Source organism: Rhamphochromis sp. 'chilingali' (assembly GCF_963969265.1).
Source record: "Rhamphochromis sp. 'chilingali' genome assembly, chromosome: 16".
NCBI lineage: Eukaryota > Metazoa > Chordata > Actinopteri > Cichliformes > Cichlidae > Rhamphochromis > Rhamphochromis sp. 'chilingali'.
The window spans coordinates 4,233,920-4,256,271 of record NC_137943.1 but is presented as its reverse complement, the minus strand read 5'-3'; the positions used below and the strand labels follow the sequence as shown (position 1 = coordinate 4,256,271).

At 41.2% G+C, this 22,352-nt stretch overlaps 2 protein-coding genes across 5 annotated transcripts in view; both read right to left on the bottom strand.

Moving 5' to 3' along the window:
* The window catches only part of LOC308412688 (uncharacterized protein), a 512,620-nt gene that overhangs the window by 293,722 nt on the left and 196,546 nt on the right, over positions 1-22,352 (bottom strand). The gene's annotated exons all lie outside the window — the stretch shown is intronic.
* Positions 1-22,352, bottom strand: part of brinp2 (bone morphogenetic protein/retinoic acid inducible neural-specific 2) — a 285,511-nt gene that overhangs the window by 103,510 nt on the left and 159,649 nt on the right. For all 4 annotated transcript variants that reach the window (XM_080907211.1, XM_080907210.1, XM_080907212.1 and 1 more), the window contains one exon: positions 14,395-14,500. In XM_080907211.1, the coding sequence (XP_080763337.1) occupies positions 14,395-14,500 (106 nt within the window). The remainder of the gene's footprint in view (positions 1-14,394; positions 14,501-22,352) is intronic.

Genomic DNA, 22,352 nt, shown 5'->3' with positions numbered 1-22,352 from the left:
TTTCTTTTCCTTCATCTTTCTTTCTCCCTTTCCTATCCCTCACTCATGTCTGTCCCGTCTGTAACAACTGAAAATAAAATAAAATAATAAATAACAACAAAGGTCGATCAAATGGACCAATATGGCAAGGCCGTGATGATCCATTTGGCAAAGTAAATCCATTGGGTATACTTGTTGGTCTTCAGACAACAATTCTGATGGCTAAAGAACCAAATGGGATAGGCAAAAAAAAAAAAAAAAAAAAAAAAAAAAAAATATATATATATATATATATATATATATATATATATATATATATATATATATATAATATCACATTCTTTAAAAAATAAATAAATAAAATATGGAGGCTTATTTTATTATTTCTTGCTTGACAGATGATCCAATGCAACTATTTGTATTTGTATATTTCACTCCATTCATCACCTATCCAAGTACCTGGAGCTTATCATAGCTGACCCTAAGTAAACTGTTGTTGAAAATTCAGAATATTTTAATTATGGCATGAAAAAGAAAAAATGAATTAACATTTATATGATCTGTGCCACTTTGTCAGTTACTTATGATCAGTTTCGCAAATCTTCCTCTTTTTCTCTCATAGAAGATGGTCCAGTTCATCCTTTGCTAAAGGAAGTAATAAAAGATACAGTGAACCACCTTACCTTAGTATTTATTGAATTCAGCAAGCTCTGATTATGAGTGCCGCCTGCATACTTCTGGGTCATTTCACTCAGTTAAGAATCTTACTGAGTACATTTGGGTATGGTTGAACAGTCAATGTCTTAAATGGTCATGACATAACATATCGTCAGGATGTCACTGTGCCATATAATTCTGGTTGAGCATTCTCCTCTGAGTACTGGCTTATTTGTGGTTCCTAGAGTTTTTGAAAGCAGAATAGTAAAGCTTATAGTTCGATCATGTGACCCTGAACCATGAACCATGACCCATGTTACTATGGGCTCAGGCTGTTGGTGGACCTCTCATGACCCACAGAGTACTACTTCTCTACTTTCCTCTCATTGCTTACTATGCAATTGTATGCCACTATTGAATGCCTTTCCTTTTGTCTGCCCTCTAGTTTTTCATCTTGCTGTTTGTCATCTCTCTGTGTTTATTATCTTTATTCCTTTCTTTTCCCTCCTACTCCAACATCTGAGTTTGGTTCTGTACCCAAGACTTTGCTAATAAAGTTTCATTAGATTTGAGGTTTTCACTAATTTTGCGGGGCGTCTTACCTTACGTATAAAACACCTTGAGATTTCTGTTGTTGCAAAATGGTTCTATAGAAATAAAACTGAACTGAGTTGGATTAGATGAATGTTCTCCACTGTTATTTCCTCTTTGAAGAACGATTGCCTGAAATGCTATTTTGTCAACTCTATCCCCTGGTAGTTTGAAGTGTAGCTTCTAGTCTGAGCCATGACCGACCAACTATGGACCTTTTATTTTCAAGAAAAGAACTGACAACCTCAAATACTTCAAGTAGAAGTATTTGAGGTAATTTAAAGATAACCTAAAGAGAAAAATCAGTGAGGGCAAAAGCTACAAACATATTTTCTGTTTCCTCATAACGTCAGGACATGGCTGCTTGCTTAGTTTGCTCCTGTACATGTCTTGCCCATATAGACATACTGGCTCGGTTGAATGTAATCTAGTCTCAACACAGTGTTTCTTTGACGCTATGTGTTATCCCTTTTTTAGATACCGTGAAGTGATGAGGATTGGTCTGTTTTGCAGATTTTGAGATCGCCCCAAAGGAAATGACCTCATCCTCTGCCTGACTTCCACAGTGATTGCTGGGGATGACTGAGGGAAAAATGTGTTAATTTAATTTTATTCTGCTTTTTTAATGAGTGATGATTGAGAACTTGCTGATACACACACAGAAAATTAGGCTGCTCAGCTGCAGTGACACCTTGTTTATGGCATCCCAACAGATGCCATAAACAATGGCACTTATAGAATCCTTTAGAAAAATAAAGGGGAATTCTGTATTGGCAAACCTGGCAAAACAGAAAGTCCAAGCAGACACAAGCCAAGATTACAATGCTCTTTTGTGTATCCTTCATATTTAAGAAACCTCAAAGGATGATGATACAAAAACCAACACTGTGAAATCTCTGAAACATTCAGTATAACTCAATAGACACCATATATCCTTTAATTCTACCAACATCCTTAAGGACTCTGTTTTCTTAAACACATCTGTCTGTGGCAGTCCTTCATCCAACTAATCTGCCATTCAAAAAAACGATGATTAAGCATGTTTGGCACTAGCTAAAACTGCTAAAAATGTATGCATGCACCATGAGTAAGGAAAAGCGTAAACTTTTTTTATTTTTTTTATTTTGTGTTCTCTTTCTAATTTGATTAGCCAATAAATCCATCCTCACTGCTTGTATTTCTTGTAGTATCAAACTCTGCATTTGCAGAAGGCAACAGTAAAGACTAAGTAACGCCCAAGTGTTTGTTTTAAACTCAGTCTTTCTGTATCACGTGTTTTGAGTTTGTTTGTTTTTTCGATGATAAAACTGTTCAGTGGTTTCAGTATGTGGCTGGCTGAAGTCTTTTGAAGGTCAGTCCTGTGGATTTGGGAAGCTGCTTATTTTGTTGCCAGAGAGCAGCATCACTGCAGGTCCTAATAAATATTTCGTAAGAAGTAGCCAGGCTGCCCTACTTCAGCGAGGTATGACATAAATGGCATGGATCTGTAGTCTCAGAGTTCCTTTTTCGACGAGCACCCGACCTACACTTGCCTCAGGGTGAAGTCTGAGCTCTACAGAATTCTTCCCAGTGAGTTCATGTATATACTCACACTGGGCATTGTGTCGAGAGCGGGGTTGCTTTACTTAGTTTTGTGAGAAAAGATTATATAAACTAAAGCTTGCCAAAGCCGACTTATGCACTTGTTTCTGTATTTTGAGTCCCCCTATCTCCCCACACAGTCCAATGTATTGTTATCAGACTTACTTTTTTTGACTCTTGATGTACTGTTGATCCACTCACACTCAAGCACACCACCCACACTTGCTCACAAATATGCATCTTCATATATACAATGGACCTGTGCAGATAATAACCTAGCAGGTTTAATTTTGCAGTCAGAAAACCTGGCAAAAACATTCAATAAAAATAATGATGATTTTGCAGCTCCACTTCAAAGCAACACTCTGATTTGAGACAAAAGTCAGGCTGTTTTCATCAACAGTTACTGATGAGAAAAGGGTAACCACTGCTGGCATCAATGAAGGCTGAATTTATTGCATAGAAACCCCACCACCACCACCACCCACAAACACACACACACAGACACACACACACACACACACACACAGACACACACACACACACACACACACACACACACACACACACAGGAACACAGCCGAAAGATACAAAATATAAGCAAACAGGCATGCAATCGGAGTCAGAGATCAGGGAGTGAAATGCTGAAACAGTTGGGGAATAGAATAATAGAAAAAGAGGGTTTCTTCTGGCCTGAAGATTATACAGCACAGAGCTTTTGAGCTGCTACCTTATCACCATAGCATAATGCTTCTGTCCTATTTGTTCTTTAGTGATTTATGTGTCCAGCAGGGCCTCAAACTCAAAGAGACTGTGTAGTTAGAGTGGTTCATCCTATTATAATGGAGTGGATGTTGTGGGATATACATCCTGCATAGAGAGACAACATTCATTCATTCTGTTTCTTCTGTAATTAAAGACTATATACCTAAATCTTGACTTTACTTAGTGCTAGAAAAGCCAGCAACACATTCAACAGAATGCCATAATGTTTATCAACTGGCCTCTTGGGACAAGAGGTTTTGAAGTGCAAGAAATGAATGCCATCAATCTAACCGACTGGAATTTTGATAAAAGTTACTCTTGCTCATTGCTGTGGTTCTCAATTTCCAGAGCAAGCACATCATGCATTACGCCATTAGTAAATAGAATGACGACTTTTAGCAGTGACATCACTATATGGAATTGATAGGCTGCATTTGAGAAATTCAATAGCTGAGATACAATCAATATAAAACCAATGTTTTAATGTGGCCATGAAGAAGACTTCCCAGGGACTGATCATGACTTATCCGACCACACCATGTCCTTACCACAATTTAAGGGAGTTTGCCCTCTCTTAGAGGAGAATTATGTACTGACTATTCTGTGCACCAATCAAACTATTCATTTGTATCAACATAAGCATTACAATTTAAGAAAAACTGCTTGCCTGTATTTCTGTTCTACATTTGTTTAAATTACGCTTATCCCGCCTAGTGACAGTCAACAGATTTAGCAGTTCATGTATAAGTAAGAGTTTGTTTTTAGCAAGGTTTTAGCAATGACACAATTTGTCTTAAAATTTTGCCTTTGTACAACATTTCGAATCAAACATTCAAGAGGTAATTGTAGTGCAGACTTTCAACTTTAATTCAAGTGATATAGCACTCTATTGCATTAACTGGTTTTTACATGTAGCCCCCCACATTTTCAGAGGCTCAAAAATGATTGGCAAAGCAGCTTAATGACCAACTGAGACCTTTTTCCTTATCATTCAAAAATAAACTAAAAATAAACTATGCCATTAAGAACTAGTTTGTTTACAACTGGCTTACAATATTTTCACTGTTCATTTCTACCTGCATGTATCAACTGTCCACAGTTCATTTATACATTTATGGAACACCTCTCAATATTGTACTGTCTAATATGAGATGTTAGACAGAGTTTCTGCTCTGACTCCAAACCTTTTAAAAACTTTTTAAATGCACCATCGGAGCCCTATCCAGTGGTGATAACACTTGAAAAGCAGAATGTACACTGACTGAATCCCAGCAACACAGTTGCCTTTGGCATGGCATCAGAACTACGATGAAATGTTAAAAGTTAAAGTGGTACTCCAAGAGAAGTGGCGCTTTGTCAGCCTTGACTAGAGAGAAAGACTCAAATGGGGGATGGTTGGATTTGTTGAATGCAGTGCATAATCATACAGACCAAAAGTGACCACACCATCACAAGATCTAAATGTCATGCTTTGTTCACTGTACAAAAACAATGTTCAACCATCTGCTTTGCATCTTTGTGGAGAAGGACAGAAAGAGTCAGACCACACTACGATAAAAAGCCCAAACACACTTCCAAACTACTACAGAACTACTTAAATACCAAAGAAGACAAAAGAGTTCTGACTCTCAGTGAGTTTCCTCCATCATCACTTGATCTAAACCACACTGAACATTTATGGGGCACTTGAAGATGGAGAACCACGTCATGAGTTATCAGGTTCAGACAAATTGGTGGATTCCATGTATGTTGAGTACTGCTGTGCCATTAAAGCAAGAAGAGAGGCAGAGTAAGATAATTACGAAACGTTATGATAAGGCTGATGTTCTCAGATCATCTGTATAATTAACAACCAATTTTCTTGCAGTGTCACAAGGAAAAGCATACCAGATGCATGTTCTTATATGGATAAACAAATGTTCCAATGCAGAAGTTAAGTGATTTGAAGCTTTCAGAGATCAGCCCTAAAAAATATCTAACATCTACACTCATTTCTCTATGACACTTTCCTAATGACTTTATAATAAGCTCAACCTCTAGTAGCAGGTTGTACTGCTAGCTAGTAGTTTATTGGTCGCAGATAATACCACATAATGCTTATTTTGTAAATTAGAGTTCATTGGAATCAAAAATGAGAACAAATCCAGGTACTCATTAGTTTACAACTTCTCCTTCAAGTGACAAAGCCAGTGAGCATCCCTTGATTACACTTTCAGATTCTATATGTTGTACACAACAGTGGGACACATTACATACAATGTTTCCCCAATAGCACACACAAATGTTGACCACTACTGCATGGCCACCCTGCCAGGCAGTATCATGCTAGTGTTTGCAGTTTAACAAACTTCACTGTAGTCACTCAAGTTACACAAATACAATTGAAACTATTCTCACCCAAAGTTAACTGCAAAGAAATACTTGTTCTGACATCATAAAGATAAGTAAACGTGTCTGCTTAACCATCAAATTTAGCCTTTATAGGTGGGTGATTTAACCAATTTCATTTCTGTGTGCAAACAAAATGGCAATTAGCCTAAACAGGCACTTTTCCCTTGATAATTATCTTTCCCTGTCAGGAGAAACAGCAGGAGTGGAGTGCATAAACTAAGAGTAGTATGATTAACGAAAACACTATCAAAGAAAGCCCCTTCAATATTCCTGCAAGTATAAGCTACATGCATATTGAAAGAATCCTTTGTCTGCTCACCTTTGATCCAGGTAGATGTGTATGAAACAAAAACAGAATTGCCATGGAGAATGGGCGTCAAATTTATATAAAATGCTCATCTATGCCTTTTAATTACCTGACCCGACTGAACTCTTTAGATGCTCATCAAAAGATTCTGCTTTATTAATGGATATATCATTTTATGTGTTCTAATGTGCATTTGTATGTTTCCATATCTCGAAATATTAGCGCTTAACATTTTTCAGTGACTATTTTAAAGTAGTATTCTTTTCTTTCTAAACACTACACACTATTAAGCATTAAAGTTTTCAATATACAATATAAAGCACCTTGAGGCAGCTGTTTTTTTTTTATTTGGCACTATATAAATAAAAATGCATTGAATTGAATTAAATTAGTGCTATTTAATATTTTGTTCATCATTTATAAATCACTACTCCTCCTTAGTTGGTCATTTAAAAACATGGATATACAATTTATATACAGTCAAGTATATAGTTACTATGTTTTCAAATCGTATGTATTTTTATACTTTATACCTGATAGTTACACATTATTCAATGTTCTCTTTAACCAAAAGTGTAAAACAACACTTTTGCACACTATTCCAGGAGTAACTGCGCTGGATTTATCTTGGGTTCAGCTGAGTTTAGCTAGCGCAGCTCTATATGTTCTCTATTCTCCATAGTCTCTGTTGATGTGTTTGGATCACAGTCTCTGTTTTCCCCCATTTTAACAGATGAACTTAACTTTACTTTACATATTTACTGCTATAATGGGCTGTTTTAAACCTGTGGTTAATATAGCATATTTCAATAATAATAAACTGAACAGGAATTTTCTAAATTAAGCTTTCTTTGCTTTTGATGCTAGGTTACGGTTGTCCTGTGTAAAAGTTGCAGTGCGAACAGCTGCAGCGGCTGTCTATTAAGCTAAACACATACGCAATATATCTGTTAAAATACTTATTGTGATAAAAAGTTAGACTACCCTGAGTATTGCTGCAGTAACATAATGTAGCATAAATGTAAGGATTAACTAATGTTTTAAAGTAGCATATTAAGCATTTGTTTTATCTTAATTATGGTAGTTGCATACTGGTATTTCCTGATTTCATGCAAAAACAGCCGTGTTTTATAAAGGCTGGAGTTTTGAGATTCTGTGGAAATGCCACATGCTTTGGGATTCTCCGTGACAATGGCCATAACAACCCTCCCATGAACCTGGTTACCTCCTTACCCTGAGGTGCTGGTTTAAGTGTTCATTGTGCTGGAAAAGAAGACAATCCAGTACTTTGTTCATTTCAGTTCAACTGCGTGAACGCACAAAGCCAGAGAGCTTGACTTCTTCATTCAATTCACAGACACTTGGTAACTGAATCTGACTGGGCACTTGCATGTTTTAAAAGCTAAAGCTAGCTAACTTAGCAAGGGAAAGCTTACCGAGGAATTCCAAATCCCAGTAAAGACGTTTTCCTGTGTTGGCAGATTAATATGATGCACACTTGGTATTTACACTAGTTTATGAAATATTCACTACAGCTTTGTGAGAACGTTATTCATGTTTTCCATTAAATGAAGAAGCCTCGGTACCTGTAATATTAATATCTCTATCTGTAATATCTCTTCGTGTCTCTTTATCTCTTCAACCCTCTTAAAAACGCAGAACCTAGTCTTTCTTACATATCTGTAATTATTTGCATATAATGCAAATCTTGGAATAAATATTAATATTTTGTGCATCACATTGTCTTTTATTTGTTTCCTTTTTTCTGTTTTGAAGACAGCTTGAGACGTGTTTGAGTCTCAAGGTTCAGCTGACCTTTCACTTTCATTTGTTAATCTTTTGTAAGGCACAGACTCAAAATTAGTGGCAACAGGGTTTATGAAATATTGAATCCAAATTTGATAGTTTTAGTTTAAATTGTTGTCCATCAATATGTAGGGAGTGTTTTAGGTGAAAGGACCAATAGTGAGTGTCTGCAGTCTACTGTGAAACACGATGGAGGCTCTGTCATGGATTGGAGCTGCATTTCAGCCCATGGTGTCGGGGATCAGTGAAATTAGCAGAAAACTACCACCAGATTGTGATCCACCATGCAATTTCATCTGGCTTTATTTTTCATTATGACCTTAACAATCTTGAAGCACTGTGGGATCATGATCATTTACAGAAAACAGATCAAATGAAGCCAGCATCCAAGGATGAATTTTGAAATGGCTGTCAAGAAGCCTGTAGAGCTACTTAAAGAAATTAAAAGAAAGCTTGCCTAAGAAAATTGAAGCTGTGTTGAAGAATAAAGGAATAAAGGCAGTACAATTCTAACTTTCAAGCTAGTTTGAATTGTACAAACTCTGCTCTGCAAACTGATGCTGCACCAATTTGCATTCCACACACAAAATAAGTGTTGCTAATTGAGCCTTGTAGCAGTGGAGGCAAGAAAGGAATTCACTTATTGTCATATATTGTCATGTGTACTGTACTGTATCTAGAACCTATGTCATACAGACAGCTAGAGCTGGGCGATATGTTTTTTACGTAACAAGTCACGCGACGTGACGCTGCGGCTGTGATTGGTTCGGCTCTGCGCTACTTAGTTTGGATTGGCTGACCTTTTTTTAATTTAATTTAATTTAATTTTTTATTTTAAGAGGACAAGAGCGGTGAGGTCTATCGCGATAGCTTAATTTCTCTATCGAGTAAAAGTTATATCGCGATACATATCGTTATCGTTCTATCGCCCAGCTCTATAGACAGCCTATGTAAATGGCAGTATCAGAGTGCAGAATCTTTTTGTCATGTATTCATGTTCACTAAATGTTGTAATGCTGCATTTTTGACTATCTTTTCGAACCTCACATTTGTTCCAGACCTGTGCGTGCTGACTAAAGTTATTTCAGTAAACTGCACTGCAGTAAGGCGATCGGAATCTAAAGGTCACGTGATTGTTGATGCAACCTCCAACGTATGAAGGCACATGCACCGAGTCTCTGCCCATATTATTCTTCATGTATAATTTGTCGTATTGTGCAATTTAAAATGCAGAAAGTGTAATAGTGTTTTAGTTTTTTTTTCTAAACCTAAGCTTGGATGTAATGGAAGTTATGTGTCATGGGACTAATGAACCTTGCAGATGCCATGAAGAAGTCCACACACAGTAAGGGGTCACTACCTAAGATGACACATGTACAAAGCCCCGCATCGTTTATTTGAACAGCAACATTTTTCATCAGTGTTTTAACATAGTCAAAAATTGCACTTAAAGAGTCATCTGAAGTTGGATTATTAAAAAATCAGACAATCATGCAAACGAATCCTACATCATTATATCCAAATCTGTCAGCCTCCAGCACATGCACCAAAACATTTACAAAGGCCAGGTTATCACACTGCAAGTGAACATGTCTGACTTGCTGAATAGACTGTTTTCTCATGGTAAACAGCTGTCTTAACTTCTTTTTCCTAATTAAAGGAATGAGATATTGATCCTGTTATATTTGGCAGAAAACTAGAAAACTGGAGTTGCTTACTACCTTACTGTTGTATTTTTTCAACAATCACTCAAGTTGAAATCAACAGCCCCGTGTGTTTAGACACAAAAAATATATGTAGTGAAGTAGGGGTGGGCGATAGAAACGATATACGATAGAAACGATATAAATTTGGCCAACGACAGAGATTTAAACTATACCGCTCTATCGCGATAGCACATGTTGATGATGTCATCAAGCTGCGCCTGTTTTGGTCGAAAGCATCGCAGCAGCTACAACCATTATCATCTGCAAATTATGCCGGGCGTCAGTCACAGCAAAGAGATGAAGCACTTTTGAAATATGGGGAAAGCCAAAAACTGCGCTTCCTCCACTTCCGTAACATTGATTCATTAATGTTGAATTCTCTCACAGCTGCTCTATTCCCATGTTGTTGCAGTATATTAATAACTAATGAATTCCTGTTAACTTGTAACTCCGTTAAATTTAATAAATTCTGTTTTCATGGATGCATGGATGTTAAACTTAATTGTTACACCTAGTAAAGCAGCAACGCTGATGATTTAATTAAAGATGAAAGAATTTAGACCGTTTTTAACTCTCAGTGTTCGTTTGACTTTGGGACCTGAAACGGACGGAGTTTTGGACCCAGATTACTCCGCGAAGCTCCTCACTACGGCAGCCGTAATGCTCTGACAATCCATCAAGCAGTGCGACTTACCAAAGTTGTACTAAAACATTTTTAACAGATTTCTGCAGCCAAATTTGGTTCGAGGTCAGTAAGCACAACCAGAATTCATACATAAGGCACACTCTTGATTTTTGAGAAAATTAAAGGATTTTAAGTGTGCCTTACAGTGTGGAAAATACGTTATACAGAAGAAAAGAATATATCGTGATACATATTGTTACCGCACGTGCTTCAAATTATATCGCGATATGGATTTTAGGCCATATCGCCCAGCCCTAGAGTGAAGACTAGATGTGAAATGTGACTACAGTGCCCTTCACTGTTCCAAATGTTTGGTGTTGAATAATGTCTAGGAAAGTGTTTTTGTTGAACATTATTATGACACCCATAAGATGAACTTTGACCTTTTGGATATGAAATTTCATTACCTTTTAGGCATTGAAATAATAGCACAAGAATTCACACAAGAAAAAAATAGTTTTTGGAGTTGAGTGATCTAATTCTCCTTTTTCCTCAAGTCCAAGTGAAACATACACTATATAGACAAAAAGAAGACTGAAAAGAAGAGGCCAAAAGTATTGGCCAACACCCCTCATGCTTTGAACTCTGGTGTTTTCAGTCACATTGCTACAGGTGTATAAAGTCGCGTGCCTAGCCATGCAGTCTGTGAAAGAGCTCACTGAATTTGAGCGTGACGCTGTAATAAAATACAATCACTGCAACAAGTCAGTTCATGTAATTTCATAGTCCATGTTCAACTGTAAATGCTATTACTGCAAAGTAGAAGTGTTTAGGAACCACAGCACAGACCATGTAAAGTTACAGAGCAGGGTCACTGCAGAGGCACACAGTGCATAAAATGCTCTGCTGACTCACAACCTGCAGATTTTAAACCTCCTCTGGCGTTGATATCAACACAAAAACAGTTGCTCTCCACAGCTGAGCAGCTTCTGTAGCTGTAATGTGTAGGTGGTACTTAGTCACAGTGATGTTTGACCACAAACTAAAAGCCATGGTTATCAGACATTAACTAAAGTGTGATCACAATCATTACACATTTAAAACCCTTCACAGGATGCCTACAGTTATAAAAATACCAAAACTGTTTAAAATTGTACATGAAAAGTGGTAGTGGTGTCCAATAGATGCCTTTAGCATTTTAGCATCTGGATAAAACACTAAATACTAAGAGAAGCAGTGTAAATACCCTGATGTACTGACCTTAAAACTGTATTTACACCCAACAGTTGATGTACAGTGGAGCAAAAAAGTATTTAGTCAGCCACCGATTGTGCAAGTTCCCCCACTTAAAATGATGACAGAGGTCAGTAATTTGCACCAGAAGTACACTTCAACTGTGAGAGACAGAATGTGAAAAAAAAATCCATGAATCCACATGGTAGGATTTGTAAAGAATTTATTCGTAAATTAGGGTGGAAAATAAGTATTTGGTCACCTCAAACAAGGAAAATCTCTGGCTCTCACAGACCTGTAACGTCTTCTGTAAGAAGCTTTTCTGTCCCCCACTTGTTACCTGTATGAATGGCACCTGTTTGAACTCATCATCTGTATAAAAGACACCTGTCCACAGCCTCAAACAGTCAGACTCCAAACTCCGCCATGGCCAAGACCAAAGAGCTTTCGAAGGACACCAGGAAAAGTATTGTAGACCTGCACCAGACTGGGAAGAGTGAATCTACGATAGGCAAGCAGCTTGGTGTGAAAAAATCAACTGTGGGAGCAATCATCAGAAAATGGAAGACATACAAGACCACTGATAATCTCCCTCGATCTGGGGCTCCACGCAAGATCTCATCCCGTGGGGTCAAAATGATCATGAGAACGGTGAGCAAAGATCCCAGAACCACACGGGGGGACCTGGTGAATGACCTGCAGAGAGCTGGGACCAAAGTAACAAAGGTCACCATCAGTAACACACTACAACGGCAGGGAATCAAATCCCGCAGTGCCAGACGTGTTCCGCTGCTGAAGCCAGTGCATGTCCAGGCCCGTCTGAAGTTTGCCAGAGAGCACATGGATGATACAGCAGAGGATTGGGAGAATGTCATGTGGCCAGATGAAACCAAAGTAGAACTTTTTGGTATAAACTCAACTCGTCGTGTTTGGAAGAAGAAGAATACTGAGTTGCATCCCAAGAACACCATACCTACTGTGAAGCATGGGGGTGGAAACATCATGCTATGGGACTGTTTTTCTGCCAAGGGGACAGGACGACTGATCCGTGTTAAGGACAGAATGAATGGGGCCATGTATCGTGAGATTTGGAGCCAAAACCTCCTTCCATCAGTGAGAACTTTGAAGATGAAACGAGGCTGGGTCTTCCAACATGACAATGATCCAAAACACACCGCCCGGGCAACAAAGGAGTGGCTCCGTAAGAAGCATTTGAAAGTCCTGGAGTGGCCTAGCCAGTCTCCAGACCTCAACCCCATAGAAAATCTGTGGCGGGAGATGAAAGTCCGTGTTGCTCGGCGACAGCCCCAAAACATCACTGCTCTCGAGAAGATCTGCATGGAGGAATGGGCCAAAATACCAGCTACTGTGTGTGCAAACCTGGTAAAGACCTATAGTAAACGTTTGACCTCTGTTATTGCCAACAAAGGTTATGTTACAAAGTATTGAGTTGTATTTTTGTTATTGACCAAATACTTATTTTCCACCCTGATTTACGAATAAATTCTTTACAAATCCTACCATGTGGATTCATGGATTTTTTTTTTCACATTCTGTCTCTCACAGTTGAAGTGTACCTCTGGTGCAAATTACTGACCTCTGTCATCATTTTAGGTGGGGGAACTTGCACAATCGGTGGCTGACTAAATACTTAGTTCAGCCCCCGAACTGATTTAAGTGGATGATAGGTTAAGAATTACTTAGTCAAACTGGTGTGTAGAACAGTTCATTCAAAACCTAAAAAGTAAGAGTACTCAAAACAGTAAGTATAAGTCAGCAAGATGATGACAACAAGCAAGGTAGGAACAAAAAACGAATAAAATGAAGGGGGGAAACCTTAAGGCATTAAAGCTTAAACAACACATCCATGACAGGTTATTTTAATCACGTAAAGCTCTAAATAGGACAGTTTACTGGAAGAGAAATACCAGCATAAATGTGACTTTTTATTAATCACCAATGGAAACTATAGTAATTTACTGTATCTACACATTTCATATGTTCAGACAAGACCTTAGCTTAAATAAAAGATATTTTAATAAACATAAACTTACAAAACACAAACAGAGAAAGTTCATGATGCGGGATGGAGCCAAAAAGAGTGCAACATTATATCCTCATCATCTTAGAGCCTAAGAACCCTCAGATGAGCTGCATCAGCTGATGACCCCCCTTAATTTTTAGCATGAGGATCAACAAGGAAACACTCCCAGTACAGAGGGATGAGTGTCATGATATTCACTAATAATTTGGTGATAAATATAAGCAAACAGTGTTTTACTTTACACATTAACACTTCAGCTTTACTTGTGAACTGAGTGCTCCAGGTAAGGAAAGGTTAGGCTGAGGTCAGTGTGGCCAGACATGCTCCATCTACAGCCTTGGTAAGATAACAGATTCTCTGTGAGCCTGAACGCCACTGAGGCAGAAACAGACATATAAACTACTGCAGCGTAAAGTAAAGGGTCATCCTGGCCAACTACTACAACACTGGAGGCGAAAGGCTTGGCATGGTGGTGGATGGAGGTGGCAGAAATGTGTGAGTTCAAGTGTGTGCGTACAAAAAGAAGAAAAAACTTATCCCATAAGTGGATCCTCCAGGGCAGAGGCTGTGTGTTTCCATGAATTTAAAACACAGTATATGGGGAAATGTGTGTGTGTGTGTGTGTGTGTGTGTGTGTGTGTGTGTGTGTGTGTGTGTGTGTGTGTGTGTGTGTGTGTGTGTGTGTGTGTGTGTGTGTTGTGAGCCTTACCCTTTAGGTGGATCTTATTTTCCGGGCTGTGCACCAACACCGAGCTAACTGAATCCAAGCTGTCGTAGTTACTGCAGCCGAGAGGGCCTGTCCTTGTTTCGGTTACCTAGGAAATACAGGAGGGATAGCTCTGTTTACTTCAACAGCTACCTCATCCACTAAATAGTGGATGAGGTAGCTGTTTGTTTCTCTTTCTGGCAGTCATGTACACAGCTGTAGCAGGTGAAGTGTGTGAAGGCAGGCAGAATACTGGATGTGGCAGAGCCCTCTGACAGCAGAGAAACTGTCACCATCTTTGGCTTCACTCGTACACCTGCAGACACAGCTGTGTGCAACGTGAGGGCTTTCTTCAAAGAATGGTGGAAAATATGTGAAGAAAAGTAAAAAGTTAACAGATGCAGATACTTGTGAAGGACTCACAAAATCAAATATTGAAAGGTAGGCTGTTAAGCAGCTGTTTTTAGTAGAGGCAATAAGCATGGTAATGACCACTTTTACATGTTAGTGTTCTTAAATCATCAAAATCTGCAAATTTCTTAAATATTACACTAAGATGTTTATTATTTTTATGACTATAATTATTCCTATTAGCAGAAATCATGATATTTGTTGTTCCATTGAATTATTACAAATGCATCTTACTTAAAATGTTCATATAATCTGCTGATTTGTTTGAGCCTATATTTTTATCACAGCGTCACAGACAGGATTGCTTTGCCCAAACCCCACAAATTTAACAATATGTCTGTAATTCTACTTCATTATTAATTTTAGATACTTTGTGGTATGTATTTAAGAATATTTACCATGTAGTCTCTCTTATTATTAGGGTTTAAAAACATATTTCTATTCACAAGTTAAAATAAATAAATACATATAATTTATCTTGGCTTTAGAATAACTGTGAAACACATTTCCCTTAAGATTCAAGGCAGCAGGCTTTAGACAGCTGTAATGTTTAAGTGTGACCAATGATAATGCTGCATCTGTTACAGCAGCAAAACACTCAAGAGATAACATGCAAGAACTGTAATTTTAAGTAAACCTTGGAGCGGTTTAAATACAAGGCACTGGTAGTGCTCCACCCTCTCCACCCGTCTTATTCTGAGGCTGTAAAATGGCCATTCATAAACCAAATGCTGACATCATCTTCCAACATAAGATACTTTTGCTACACTACAAGAAATTAAGAATCAAGAATCATGCTCTTCTTTTTTTATATTATCTTTATGCACCACTTCACACAACCTTACACTCTGTCGAGAAAATAAAGACAACTATTACTGATGCAAACATCATTTTTTAAAAATCGCTTATATAACATGTAGATAAAGAAATACTCTCCAGTGTGTATTGTATTTGATTCAAAGGTTTCTTTAAAATGCTAGCAGCATCAAAGTACAGGTATTGTGCATCGAAGTCAGATGCTTAGATAGAAGTTCTAACTGGTCCTTTCTAGATCCAGCATCTCCTTAGCAGTAAAAGTATAGTTACAACTTAAAAACTATGGATTAATCTCCTTCACGTAAGCCTTTGTTGTAAACTAATTACACTCATGTAGTGGTCAATCAAAGATAAGCTAGTGGCTATTTCCTGGCTATTGTCGACAATTCCAGCACACTGTAAAAAAAAAAAAATCCCCTTCTTTTGGTATGAATATACAACATCATCACTGAACAAAAATATTATAGGGACTTGTTGATTGCAAGTGATGATGACAAGTGATCATACAATACAAAGCTGGCTAGCTGCGCTGGAGTACCAGTGCAACAGTCACAGAACTGAACTGAAAATTTCTTCCGTACAAGATGCAAAAAAAGTAAATTGTAATAGTACAATTTAGTTTTTAAAAATATATAAATTGAAGCTGAATATTAGTGGTTTTGCAAGAGATGTAATGGAAATTATGATATGTTGACAATATTGTTGTTGTGACATGAACAGAGGGTGAAGAGAAAAGGTGCACACAGAGCAATGAGTGTAAACAGAAAAAAGTCACATAAGCGTGACAGATGGAACAAAAGGGATAAGACACAAGAAAGAAAAGAAAATACTGTAAAAAATTAAGCAAACATTATTTTGCAGATATCGCACACAGTTCATTTTCCCAAGCAGTTGTTCAAAATAGAACGTAACAATATGGACATGTCCTCTGGCAAAACCATTCTGCAGCTAAATCAGGCCATTTGGCAAATAAGGTAGCCTGTGCAAATTTGCTGTCCTTAACACAGCCCTGCGCCTTACATCTCCACACTCTGCCTTGCATTAAGATTGGATCTAATATCAAAAGAAATAGAAGTTACCCTTGAAGGTGCTACAGGAGATACACATCTCAAACATCACTCAAATAACCAACTAAAAAACCAGACACTGCTGAGATGAAGTCAAAGATAAGCTACAGATAAAGGCTAGCAACAAGGAAAGATTAGTGAAGGAGGACGGGGCTGTTTGGGGATGTTGTTTCAGCCACACGTACCACTGATAATCCCTGCCTTAAAAAGAAACCAAAAGAAACCTGTTGCATCTCATTCATGTTTTGGAATTGGCTGTGTAACATAATCCCTTGGGTTTTTCTTTGTTCACATTAAACTCTACCTCATAGGGTGCGCTCAAAGTCTGTGAAGTCGGATAAATTTTATGATTCCACAAAACCAAAGCAGTTTGTATTTTTTTAATAAATTGCATGCAGTTAAAATTAAAAGCCTGCAGAATGTGCACAGTGGTTATGAAAAGGTACAAAAATGATCAGGGTAGGATAACTATTTTGCAGATATTTGGCTGGAGTAAGAGAAATATACTACTAACCAAACAGTGCATGTTTTTCCTTTTATTTGTTGTATTTTCGAGGTTATCCTCTGAATCTTTTAGCCAACAAATGATTCTGAATTGGATTTGGATAAGTAAGTGGATGGATTGATGGATAGATGGATGGACGGATGGATGGATGGACGGATGGATGGACAGATGGATGGCATTTCCCTTTTTTGTGTTAGTCTCTTTGTTTTCACTTCCTCTTTCTTTCTGATGACATCATTCTTCTTCCTGTGTGATTTTTTTGTCCCATGCTGACTCACCTTTGTTAAGTTCCATTCTCTGTATATACATACTGTAGTCTTGCATCGCCTTTATCAAGCTGCCAGTCTGTGTACTTCCTGTCATGGTCCTGCGACCATGACTCAGTGACTTTATGTTTATGTTCTTTATTGTTATTACTTTCATTATTATTCATGGCTGTTTTGGGATGGTTTGTGTTTGGGATTTTAGACACTGGGTTCTGGGTTTGTGCTCCCTCTGTTGGTCCCTGGTGTTAGTGTCCCCCTGTCTCGTCAGGTTAATCAGGTCCAGCTGTTTCCCCCACCTGTGTGTGATTTCCCAGTGTCTCTTTGTGTACTTATAGTGTGTGATTTCCTCTGCTCCTCGTCGCGTCGTCTGTGTTCATACCCGGTGAATCCCCTGCGTGCTCTCCCTGCTGTTCTCCCTTCATGTTCAGGTTTGCCACTCCCTTTGTGTAGTTTCTCCCAGTTTAGTTCGTCCTTAGTTCTGTTTTGCCATCTCCACTTTATGTTCAGTATTGTCAATAAATCACCTTCACATCTGAGTAAGTGCTGCATCTGAGTCCTCCTTTCCACTCTTCACACGGCCGCTGCCCCGGACCGTGACAGTACGACGCGACCACAAGATGGACCCAGCAGCGCTTAATCCGTCCAGGGAGCTACGGGAGACGCTCATCGATGCCACACAGGAGCTGATCGACCTGTGGCTGGAAAGCCCGGGTGGCACGTCCCAGCGCGCTATAGAGAGGCGGCTACAGCGTCTGGTGACCGGTCTCCCATGGCTGCTGGACTCGCTCTGTTCGTGGGAGCGGGAGTTTCTCCTTTTGGACCTTGGACTTCACCCCCCGTCTGCATTCACTTTCGAGCAGCCCGATGCGGTGAGTCAGCGGGATGCATTGCTTTCCCCAGTTTCCGGGACTTTGTTTTCTGGGGCTATTCAGAGCGGGATGGGAGACTGTATGGATCGCTTACCTACCTTCGTGGTAACGGATCCTTCCCAAGTGGGCGTGTACAAACCCGCTGCAAAACTGACAGACTGTGTCTCTGCCTGGCTCCTTCTGAGCCAGGACTTTATTGCCATTCTCCGGCTCAGTTCTGTGTCCAGCCACAAGCTTCCCAGTCTGTAGCTCAACCATTAGCCTCCCTTAAGCCACAATTTTCACACTGTTTTTCCACCGCTGTTTCTGAGCAGGGAGACAAACTGTTTCACTACGGATCTGTTCCTCAAAAGCTGGCTACATTAGAGACTATTGCTCACTCCGGGGCTTCCCCAGAGGCTGGGTTTCTGCCCTCAGCTTACTCTGGACCCCTGGAGGCCAAGATGCCAGCTGTGAACTGCACCGGGCTGTCACTGCCTGAGCAGGGTCAGTGCTCTGCGCAGCTGCAGCCCTCCTTATGTGTGCCGGAGGCCCACGTGCCTACTGGTTTTGTTTCATATGTGCCAGAGGCCCACGTGCCTACTGGTTTTGTTTCATGTGTGCCGGAGGCCCACGTGCCTACTGGTTTTGTTTCATATGTGCCAGAGGCCCACGTGCCTACTGGTTTTGTTTCATGTGTGCCGGGGGCCCCGGTGCCCACTGGTTCTGCGGCTGTTTTCGCTGGGGGGCCCGAGGAGCCCGTCCAGCCTCCTGTTTCGCCTGCTGGGGGGCCCGAGGAGCCCGTCCAGCCTCTTGTTTCGCCTGCTGGGGGGCCCGAGGAGCCCGTCCAGACTCCTGTTTCGCCTGCTGGGGGGCCCGAGGAGCCCGTCCAACCTCATGCCACACTGACTGCCACGTCGGCTGGGGGGCCCGAGGATCCCGTCCGGCCACCTGTGGCTGCTTCTCCACCTGTGGCTGCTTCTCCACCTGTGGCTGCAGCGCCGCCTCCTGCAGTATCATCACCTCCAGCGCTACCACCTGCTACTGCCACGCCTCAGCCTGAAGCTTCAGCCTCGCCTGGTTCTGGTCCAGCTTCATCCTCACCTGGCCCAGCTTCAGCTTCAGCTTCAGCCTCGTCTGGTCCAGCTTCATCCTCACCTGGCCCAGCTTCAGCTTCAGCGTCAGCTTCGCCTGGCCCAGCTTCAGCTACAGCGTCAGCTTCGCCTGGCCCAGTTTCGGCTACAGCTTCATCCTCGCCTGGCCCGGTTTCATCCTCGCCTGGCCCGGTTTCATCCACGCCTGGCCCGGTTTCATCCACGCCTGGCCCGGTTTCATCCTCGCCTGATTCTGGTCCAGTTTCATCCTCGCCTGGCCCAGCTTCAGCTACAGCGTCAGCTTCAGCTACAGCTTTGTTCTCGCCCGGCCCGGCTTCAGCTACAGCTTCTTCATCGCCTGGTCCGGCTTCATCCTCGCCTGGCCCGGTTTCATCCACGCCTGGTCCGGCTTCATTCTCGGCTTCATCCTCGCCTGATTCTGGTCCAGCTTCATCCTCACCTGGCCCAGCTTCAGCTACAGCGTCAGCTTCGCCTGGCCCGGTTTCATCCACGCCTGGCCCAGCTTCATCCACGCCTGGCCCGGCTTCATCCACGCCTGGTCCGGCTTCATCCACGCCTGGCCCGGTTTCATCTCCAGCTTCATCCACGCCTGGTCTGGCTTCGGCTTCTGCTTCAGCATCGCCTGGTCCAGCCTTCGTGTCTGCATCCTCGTCTGGTCCAGCCTTCGTGCCCGCATCCTCGGCCACAGCATCCTCATCTTCACCCACTGCGCCTGGTCCAGCCTCCGCTTCAGCATCCTCATCAGCATCGCCTGGTCCAGCTTCAGCATCCTCATCAGCCTCGCCTGGTCCAGCCTTCGTGTCTGCATCCTCGTCTGGTCCAGCCTTCGTGTCTGCATCATCGTCTGGTCCGGCCTTCGTGTCTGCATCATCGTCTCCGCCTGCTGCGGTCCCGGCTTCCGTGCCCTCAGCCTCGCCTGGCCCAGCCTCGTTTGGGTCTGGAGCTAAACGGCCGTTTTCTGGACTACTGGCCGGGCGCCGTTGCCTGACTGGCCGCCGTTGCCTTCCGCACGGCCGGCCCCCGGACCGCCATTGCCTGAGCGGCCGCCGTTGCCTTCCGCACGGCCGGCCCCCGGACCCTCTTCACCTGAGTGGCCGCTGTTGCCTTCCGCACGGCCGGCCTCCTGAACCTTTTGTGCGCCTCCACGGCCTTCTTCGTGGCCGGCCTCCTGAACTGTCCCATCCTGGCCTCCTGTGTTATCGGGCCCCTGGCCGGCCACCTGAACTGTGTTTTGGACTCTGCTCCCCTGTGAGTTTTTTTTTTGTGAACATTTGTTTGGGACTCTGGGGCCTCCGTCTTTGGTCTTGGCCCGGTCCCTCCGTCCTGGGCCCCCTGCCGCCCGCCCGGATCTGGTGGTGTGTTTCTGTGGCTGTCGGGGGCCAGCCCTTGAGGGGGGGGTACTGTCATGGTCCTGCGACCATGACTCAGTGACTTTATGTTTATGTTCTTTATTGTTATTACTTTCATTATTATTCATGGCTGTTTTGGGATGGTTTGTGTTTGGGATTTTAGACACTGGGTTCTGGGTTTGTGCTCCCTCTGTTGGTCCCTGGTGTTAGTGTCCCCCTGTCTCGTCAGGTTAATCAGGTCCAGCTGTTTCCCCCACCTGTGTGTGATTTCCCAGTGTCTCTTTGTGTACTTATAGTGTGTGATTTCCTCTGCTCCTCGTCGCGTCGTCTGTGTTCATACCCGGTGAATCCCCTGCATGCTCTCCCTGCTGTTCTCCCTTCATGTTCAGGTTTGCCACTCCCTTTGTGTAGTTTCTCCCAGTTTAGTTCGTCCTTAGTTCTGTTTTGCCATCTCCACTTTATGTTCAGTATTGTCAATAAATCACCTTCACATCTGAGTAAGTGCTGCATCTGAGTCCTCCTTTCCACTCTTCACACGGCCGCTGCCCCGGACCGTGACACTTCCACCTGCTGGATGAGTTCTTTGTTAACTCGTTCTAGTTTCAAAGTGGATCCCTGGGGTGTTTTTTTTTTGGACCGTCCTTTATTTTTGGACCTTGCTAATTATTAACGGGTCTTTCTCTTGTACTTCACCTACTATAATTTTCTCTCTTATGTACACTAAAAAAAAATCCATCACTTGTGTTATCCCACTAAAACACTTTACTACACCCAGCAGGAATATAAAGGAATACACGCTGCTTAGTGGGGTTCTTTGTGACCCTCAATCTCAACAAAGGAAGTGGAGACAGCAAACACAGCATGACTCACAGAACCACAACTACCACACTGAGGAAAAATTCATATAATAAATATAAAAAACGAGACTAAAGATGGACCAGTTTAGCTTAAGAGGAGAAGTTAGAGCAGGTCTAAATAATTTAGTTCATAATTTGGAATTTCCAGCTGTAGCACAGTCAAGAGGTCACATTCTTAGGCAAGAAAATACTGCCAAATTGTTCCACTGTGGACCTAGTTTAACAGTTTGTTAGTCTTTTATATTTTGTGAAACTGAAACCGTCTGTTTCTATTTAGTGCAAGAACTTTGAAGATTTTTCATTTTTCATGCCATGTTTGAATGCAGAATGAACTGTGAGATCAATACAGCTCGGTAAGTTTTGTTGTAGCAACAAACAAATTCAAACATGTACTACAGATTGTGTAAGAAGCATTAAGTTTGATCATTATTCTTCATGAAGAAAACTAAAGGTTTTAGCCACTTTTCAAGCCCATGGAGAGTGACGGTTTAATACTTAAAACCAACTGCACAATTATCACTATAATGTAACAATTTCATACATCTTTTTTCAAATTATCTACAGCGATTTTTATTATCATGATTTATTTCCTAAAGGTCTACATAAATTGTGTTCTCTGTCTGTTGAAATGATAAATGCATCAGAACTCTCAGCTGTGTTGCAGTGAATACACACCAGGCTGTTTTGTAACTCCTGTGAGGAACTTCAATAATAACCCACCTGAGAG